This window comes from Gymnoscopelus microlampas (genome assembly GCF_963454915.1).
Source record: "Gymnoscopelus microlampas genome assembly, chromosome: 9".
Lineage (NCBI taxonomy): Eukaryota > Metazoa > Chordata > Actinopteri > Myctophiformes > Myctophidae > Gymnoscopelus > Gymnoscopelus microlampas.
Window position 1 is genome coordinate 6,084,561 of NC_139946.1, and position 8,795 is coordinate 6,093,355.

Genomic DNA, 8,795 nt, shown 5'->3' on the forward strand with positions numbered 1-8,795 from the left:
CCTGTCCGGTCAACCCAATATAATGGTAATTATATTCATTCCATTCAATGTAGCTCTCTTGTACAGTTTACCAGCAGTGTAAACTGCACAAGTATAAATTATACCAGGGTTTACCAAACTTTTCCATGTCAAGAACCCCCCAAATAGCCACAGCTGTGGGCTATGGCCCCCCTGTTGGGAGATGCGACACAACTACACTGTAGCAGGCACTAACTCCTGGATCGCTGCCTCCCTCCTATCCAGCACCAGGGTCTTGAGCTCTGCAGTGTTGCTAGCTCTGTTGTCAAGCCACAGTGTGCCTGACACTGCAAAACCATCCAGTGTCAGGCATCATAGCAGTATTGTTCCTCATCCTTCCATATCTGACCTTGACCTCTCGGACCTTCCAGACAAGTGCCCTCCGGACCATCGGATCCTATTCGGATGAGACAGTCCAGGCACCGAGATATTTGAAGTCCTCGACTACCTCGAGCACCATCTCACTGACGGTAGCAACCGTTCTGTCTTCTCTGTTGACTTACTTTTGTCTTCTTGGCATTAAGCTTTTACTCCATTTCTACAGCCAGTAGTAGTTCCTTTCTCTGCTGACTATGGCAATGTCGTGCATAGTCGAGGTCGTGATCATAATGGGATGTACTCGCTGGTCTTACTTGGGACCAGCCTGAAACACACTAATGGAACTGCTTGCAACTGCCATTTGGGGATTATGGTTGCAAGGTGTTGCAGTTGCAAGGAGTTGCATTGGTGTGTACTGGCCTTAACACATCCACTGCCAGGCCCGTAGTCCTACGGGCCGTTAAATCCAACCGTTAACTGCCGTTCCCGTAGCCCGTAGTCCCGTAGTTTTCCCATGTTAAATCGTGCAGGTGCAGATTCCGGATTTTTTTTGCACTTCCGGTCTCGAAGTGGGCGGACCGGAAACGAAATAATACTGTTTCCGGTTTTTCTCCCGCCTCCGTTTCCTGTCTAGCGGTCAACTTTGGACGCCATTATCTCTGGCTTGTTGTTTTTCTCACCGCATCCACCATTTTAGCGTTTTCCTCTCGTTCTCCAGAATGCAGTGTCGGATCGCCGCACGGTTTTCAGCGTTTTGTTCGGTCGGGTCCCGTGTTTGTGTCGAACCAAATGAACGCGGATTTTAAACGGATTTAGCGGGGCCTATGACGGAATCAAAAAAACAAAAAAGGTAAGAAATTGCTTGGCACTACGATGGACGTTCTGAGATTAGCCGATGGCAGTCAATGTGTTAAGATGAAAACTGAAAATAAGTTCATCTATAAGCTCACAACGTGTCACATCACTACGTGCTGGGAGCATGCAGATTGGCTATTTTCTAAAATGCTTAGCAAAGTTGTTAAACTGCCACAATAATCTTATTAATTGAATTTGAATTGAATTTTCTTTTAATGTATATATAATTTACTATAATTTCTCTCCCATTTCCTCTTTCCAATTGGCCCCTGTGGCGGTCCCCACTTTGAAAACCTGTGGACAACTACTTTATGTACTAAAGTATAGCTTTGCCCTACATCGGGGGAGTTAAGCCTTCTATGTTTCCATCTTAGTATGGTGCCCTTTCTGTGGAAAAACAAATCTAATCCTGCTAACCAATGGCTATAGTTTGTCAGTCCTGATTCTGGCAGTTGTGTCAGTTGTATCAGCCTTATGGAAACTGCCATATTAGTACCATAACCACAGTGAAAATAATTAAATAACACACTACCCTGGGAGACACAAGACCCTAAAGGTGGTAGAGAAACCACAGTGTTGGAAACCTACGTTAAATTGAGTGCAGATTGCAGTGGTGGGGTGGGGTGGGGAGGGGTGTTCATTCTTTCCTGTAAGTCGAGACCAGACAGCTCCGATGCATTGGTTGTGGTGCTAATTGTCGCCTCAATCTCTCTCTCCCTCCCTGCAGCTCGCTCTTGTCTCTCTACCTCACTGCTCTCAGGTCTCACGCTGCCAGCATGAAAGCAGACACAACCATGTTTCTTTTTCATGTGGCAGTGTTGTACTCCCACCAAGATTACAATCTGTGTGCTTGTGAAACTGCTATATCAATGTTTACTAACAATCTTTCTCTCGCATGATTTAGAAAAGTAAACATGATCCTTGGACTGACTGTGGTGAATCAACACTACTCAAACATGATTTTAACTAATGAATTGTTTATAAAAAAAAAAAATATATATATATATATATATATATATATATATATATATATATATAAGCAGTATTATCTACATTTAATGCAAATAGTTTTATTGCAAAATGTGGGTAATATTGAGCCCAATTTATTTCTGTGTTGCTTGCTGAAAATGATTTTAATTTAGGCTTAAAGATGCGTAGATTTTCAGTGGAACAGAAGCCACAGAAAACCCTAAATGTCATCCTCTGGTGAATTCTGGGGCAAGAGGAAATCTCTCCGGCTTTGCATTTGGGCCGTGATGTATTCATCGGGTGAGCTTATTCTCTTATTCTCATTGTTGCCTTTCAGGGAAATTGTAAAAAGTTGTGGTTACCCTAGTCTGCATGTGTTTCGTAAGATGTTGGGTCATCTAAAACCCCATGCTTCCCTTTCATGTCTTCTTTCTTTTTTGAGTTACTTTTTACTGTCTGTCTGCACTCTGTGGGGACAACATTGATAAATGGCCAAAGAAAAAAGTTACAGAAATTATTGAAAAAGTAATGACTTATTTGAGTAATGATTTTTTTCTTTTGAGCAAAAGATGTTCATGCACAGTGCCCACTTTGAACATCACAGTCCAACACTGTGTGTGTGTGTGTGTGTGTGTGTGTGTGTGTGTGTGTGTGTGTGTGTGTGTGTGTGTGTGTGTGTGTGTGTGTGTGTGTGTGTGTGTGTGTGTGTGTGTGTGTGTGTGTGTGTGTGTGTGTGTGTGTGTGCGTGCGTGCGTGCGTGCGTGCGTGTGCGCGTGCACAGGAAAGTGATTAATGGATGGAGTGAGTGACAAGTAATGTGCAGCCAGTAATGTCTCACATAAGTCCATATACGTGTGTGGGTGGAGGTTGTGGGTTTTTAGAGGGCTTGACGCCTGCAGGCGTCAGATTTTTAAGACACGGGTGCTCAGACAGAAACATACATGCACGCCTTCAGCATAAAGAGGCAACACACCTCCTTGGGCACACAGAGACAATACACACACTTTCTCTCTCTTTGTTGCACCTAGACTTGCACCATGAGCCATGATCAGAGGTATCCGTTCCCACAGGTCTTTCTGGTGGACAATGGTGGAGACCCACAGCACACTCTCCAGCCTCCAGGCCTGATACCCTGCTGGTCCTTTCCTCCTGCCCAGGAGAGAGCAAAGAGCCGGGGGAAGAGACGGAGCTGCATGGGGGTCAGTCCTGGCTTATTGGTGGTTCTGCTGTTCCTTCTACTGCTTGTGTTTGCAGCCATGGGGCTCGGAGCTCACCAGATCTACAAGTTACAGCGAGAACTGGTTAATATAAGAAAGGTAAGGTGCTATGAGAGAGATTGGCTGGTATTGTAGATGCAATATGAGAATGGATTGAAGATTGTAAAGAGGCTTTAACGAAACTAACGTGATTTCCACATTATGTTGGGCTGAATGATTTTGTTTTGGCAACAGGCACTGTATATACATTATAAACTACATTTATTTTAATATATGTATATGTGTATATATATATATATACATACAAATACATAAATAAAGGAGTAGAACTAAATGTGATAAGTGAGAAGTGGTTTGGCAAGCTTTGTGAAAAAGATTACACAGTTAAAGATCCCCCAAAACATTGCTCTACTACATTGGTTCTCAAAGTGGGGTCCGGGGACCCCCAGGGGTACTTGAGGGGGTTCCAGGGGGTCCCCAGCTAAATGATGGACAGGAACCAAATGGACCCTTATGGGTCTGTAACTCTGAGAGTGTACAAATGGAACCAAATGGACCGTAACGGGTCCATTTGGTTCCATTTGTACACTCTCAGAGTTAAATTAACATTGATTTTACGATATGAATTGGGGTCCCAGAGATATAAATGCCATTAAATGGGGGTCCGTAGCCTAATGCATGTCAAACTGGGGGTCCTTGAAATTAAAATGGTTGAGAATCACAATCACTGCTAGAGCCGTAAAAAATCTTCTCTTATGGGGGTCCCTGGCTTATCTTTTGAAATGGGGGTCCGCGGGCTAATAAGTGTCAATTTGGGGGTCCTTGACATGAAAAAGTTTGAGAAGCACTGCTCTACTATATAATATAATGAAGAATGCTATTTGAGTTGTTTAAATGGGCACAGAAATGCAACAAAGATCAATCACAGGTATGGCATCTCTGACCACTGGAAAGTGAGTGGGAAACTGGAGGTGTTGCGTAGTTAAAGTTGATAGTGGAAATACATAATTCTGGAAAACATGCAAACCAGAGTCAAATCATTAGAATCAATATTCATGATGTGTTTTAAACTTCACCAGAAGCTTCACCTCACCTCATGCTCTGACATTTAAAAGTGTACGCTAAGCAGAAGCCTTTCTTTTGTGGTCACCGGTCCACTGAGACAGGATATCCTCAAACGTTTAACTCAACCATTGAACTCAGTCAGAAACTCTTTTCTTTTTTTTTACTTTGAGAATACAGATGTTGCTTTATGGTTTTTGATACTGTTCAATTGAAACGTGCTCTCAATCATACATGAGAGGGTGATTTCAAATTGGAATAATAATAAAGCTTTCCATGTCACACAATAAAGAATGTGTTTTTGTTTTTTCATGTGAAGTGGTATTGACATATCTCCTTATCATTCATCTGGCAGGAAATTGACACAGAGAAAGAATTTCCTACACCCTTGAAGCAAGTTGGTAATGGTAAGTGTTACCGCATTAACTAAGAGGGTCACATTTAAAAGTGTTTTAAAATAAAGGTGGGAAATCGGAAGATAATTGCTGACAGGTGTTCTCCAATACCTGTTTTAGGTTTCCAAGAACCTGAGCTGCATGGAGAAGATACAGACAGTAGAGCTGCAGCACATGTTATAGGTAAGCATGAACATTCCTATTCCTGTCCTACTATCATCTCTTCACCTGTCATCTTGTATCCCCCCTCCTCCTGCCCTTTTCTAATATCTATATGAATTCTAATATCTATGTCATCTTCCCATGCCTCTTACAGGGCGGATTGAAAAAGATGTGTCCCAGAAGACATTGCGATGGGAGCCAAAGGCAGGCCGTGCGTTCACAGAGGGGGGCGTAGCGTACCGTATCGAGGACGGGGGCCTGCTGGTCAACCACACTGGTCTCTACCACATCTACTCGCGCGTGGAGCTGCTCTTCAAGAACTGCGCCCCGACAGACTCATACGCTCACACTGTGTTTGTGAGGAGAGCGGGACAGAGCACGCCTCTGACACTGATGGAGGCCCACAGGGCCGGTTTCTGCAGCCAGAGGCAGAGCAACGTCTGGACTTCAGAGAGTTATCTGGCCTCCGCCCTGCACCTAGAGAAACAGGACAGGGTGTTTGTGAACGTGTCTCATCCCTCGTATCTCAGCCATCAGCATCATGCCAATTTCTTTGGCCTCTACAAGATATAGGGCAATGGTGATCTAAAGCAAAACCTGAGGAGGGGGGGAGCCGGAAGCAAGTACTGCTGGTTTTCAGTCTTGCCAGAAGTTAGCTGCATTCACCTGCCATCCTTTCGCTTCTTGCTGTCTGATGCTTAATTTATGCTCCGCCGTACACCGGTGTCACACACATCCGCAACACATGGTGAGCTTTTAGATCAGCTGTTTTCGCAGTGTGACACCGATGTACGACGAAGTATAAGTCGGGCTTAAATGATGGCAGGTGAATGTACCCAACAGCATGGAAGGATGTATAAACTTTGCACAGCACAATACAGAGTGTTAATGCATGTCTGAGAGTAAAACAAACCTGTAAAGAACCCTTTTCCCCCAATTATATTAAATTACTTAACGAGAGCCAGTGCATCATATCAGTTGTGCACAATTGATTTTGCTGACTGACCGCAGTTACATTTGTAGCAAGGTAGCTGAAGTAGTGTTAAAAACTGAAAGAAAAAGCATGTTCACATATTTTTGATACAGTTTTAGTGGTTGCTTCTCCAAGACATGCATTGGCATGGCAGAGACGGTTACTGTTCAGTTGTGGATGCTGTGAGGGATTCCATGTAACACTAAGGTGATAGTTGTTAAGGAAAACATTTCTCTTATAGATATTTATTGTTATGTGAATCTGACACTGGATGTCAGGTCTGAATGTACAGAATGGTAATTAAACACTGTTCGACCGGTGGATTGTTTTTATATCTTGGAATCATTTGAAAATTAACTTATTAAAATATATATTATTCATTTAAATCTGAATGGTTTCGGCTCTCAATCATAACAAGCCCACATATCAAAAGCACTCATGACTGCTGGAAAATATGCAAATATATAAAGATCAACTCAATCATCTTCCTGACTAGGAGGATGTATTTGTTTAGTTGTATTTATTATCCTTAATATGAACATGATTACAGTGTTATTACTCTGGGTTCTCTTCTCACATTGCAGCAGAGTTTTGAGACCACCACTTTCTTTTTTAAATCTATGATAGCTCTGCATTCTGCACAGTGCACACACACATGCACACACAGAATGTGTGAATATGTTCACATATGCATGCTGGGCACAGAGAGGGGGGCCATGCGTCAATAGAGAGACCTCAATGATTTACCGGTGTTCTTTTCTATCTGCGTTTCCTTCCTGTGTGGCTATTACAGTGGTCTCTGCTTGTACGTCTCAATTTATGTTGAAGCTGACAGACAGGACGTTAAAAGGCTCTGTTTCCTTCTATGCACATTTGCAAACTACTTCATCTTCACTGCACAGCAAAGTTTGATTTCGTTTTAGTCATAGTCTTGTGAATAAAATTCCATTTAGTTTGTCATATTTTAATCACCTGAAATGTTTAAGTTTTTGTCTAGTTTTGGTCGACTAAATATCATAAGGTTATAGTCGACTAAATCTACAGTTGATTTAGTCGACTAAAATGTATTTTGGCGGTGCCTTGACGTCTGATTTTACACACTGCATGCTGAAAATAGCCGATCTACAAGCTCACAACACGTCGCAGCGCGAGCTTGTAGATCAGCTATTTTCAGCATGCAACACCCGAGCGCAACCAAACGTAAAATGACTTGTCTTTTAGTTCTACTAGATCTCTCCACTCGTCCCTCACTAACATTTTAGTCTAGTTTTTATTTGTTGATGAAATTGTCAATATATTTAGTCTTAGTTTTAGTCATCGTAGCTTAGTTTTTATTTAGTTTTCGGCAGTGAAAAAAGGTAGTCGACAAACATTTTTCATCATACATTTAGTCGACAAAGTCAACACTGTCACTGCACAAGATGCCGTATTCTTCATAACAGCCAAATGACTGGTTTATGGCTCGTGAGGCTGGCTTTCCCAGCCTTTGATGAAAGACTGAAGACTGAATGATGATGATGATAATGATGAGGATGGTGGTGAATGAATGAATGAAGGGAAAGCTTTCCTTGCAGCTGGGTTAACTGCCTGCCTGTCTGTGTAGGTTATAGGTGACTACATGCCTCCCTCTCAAAGAGAAACCAGGGTCTTTGCATTTTAGTCATTCACAACCACAACCACAAGATATTCAGGTGTAGGCTATGGTATGAGAAATGGCCTGACTAAAAACACAAAAAGCACATTTCTGAATAACCAGTGGAATGAGAATGAAGAAGACATTCTCAAATTAGTGCTCGGTTTTGTCTCGGTTGCTGAGCAGGCTGAGGACAATTATCATGGCACACAATTGATGCTTAATTTCCAAATACTTTGTGATAAAAACTTTTATTTGTGCCACAAATAATTGAGTGACACCCACTGACTGAAATCAATGTAACAATTCAGCGTTGTGGGGAAGGTTTTCCTTTTAGAGATGAAAAAGTAATTGCATTCAAATGTATGCCTTTTTGGCATCAAACACACGGGTGCATGGCAGTATAGGCAGAACATTGATTGATTGATTGATTGAATACTTAATTAGACAGAACAGTCGGACATTTGAGCTAAAAGGATAACACAAAAAAGTCCTGGCTTGTTTCCATTGTTGAACAATGGTTGAAGGGAATAGTAATAGGCTCTATGCACAGCAGCCATATTATAATTTCCTTCACAGGTGTTACCAGTGATACTAATGAAGGCTCTGTTCCATTTAGTGTATTGTAGCACAGTAGTTCTCAGATTTTTTTATTTCCACGACCCCCATAACTCTGAGGGTGTACAAATGGAACCAAATGGACCTGTAAGTGTACAAATGGAACCAAATGGACCCTTACGGGTCCATTTGGTTCCATTTGTACACCCTCAGAGTTACACACCCGTAAAGGGCCATTTGGAGTGTTTCCCAGTGAGCCAACATGCACAGCATCAGCACCCTGACTCAGTCTGACCAGAATGGCACAGAGCCTTCATTAGTATCATTGGTAACACCTGTGAATGTCTTATAATATGGCTGCTGTGCATAGAGCCTATTACTGCATGTTCAAGAAGAAATTATTGTAATAAATGACATTAGGGCAAACCATTTCAAAATAATAATAACTGAAATTCTATGTTATTTGAGAAAAATAGTAAATGTAGAAACAACAAGAGATGATGACAGGTTGTGTACCAAAAAGAAACCAAGGACACTATGACTAAGTGTGAAAATTAACTGTTGTTTTCTAAATCTGTATAATAGCAACAGTCTTTAACGGTAATCACACATGTGTTTGTTCCACTGGTATACCT

At 41.9% G+C, this 8,795-nt stretch overlaps 1 protein-coding gene across 1 annotated transcript; it reads left to right on the forward strand.

Annotated features, from left to right (window-relative positions):
* The first annotated feature begins 3,123 nt into the window (after positions 1-3,123).
* On the forward strand, positions 3,124-6,271 carry faslg (Fas ligand (TNF superfamily, member 6)). Its single transcript, XM_084067980.1, has 4 exons — positions 3,124-3,476; positions 4,795-4,846; positions 4,955-5,017; positions 5,151-6,271. The coding sequence occupies exons 1-4, from the start codon at positions 3,198-3,200 to the stop codon at positions 5,567-5,569; spliced, it is 813 nt and encodes a 270-aa protein (XP_083924106.1). The 5' UTR covers positions 3,124-3,197; the 3' UTR covers positions 5,570-6,271.
* The last annotated feature ends 2,524 nt before the right edge of the window (positions 6,272-8,795 follow it).

Excerpts from the sequence above, each read along its gene's own strand:
- faslg (XM_084067980.1), top strand. The coding sequence starts at position 3,198 with ATGAGCCATGATCAGAGGTATCCGTTCCCACAGGTCTTTCTGGTGGAC. Across the intron at positions 3,477-4,794 it reads AACTGGTTAATATAAGAAAG|GAAATTGACACAGAGAAAGA; the intron begins GTAAGGTGCTAT and ends TTCATCTGGCAG. Across the intron at positions 5,018-5,150 it reads AGCTGCAGCACATGTTATAG|GGCGGATTGAAAAAGATGTG; the intron begins GTAAGCATGAAC and ends TGCCTCTTACAG.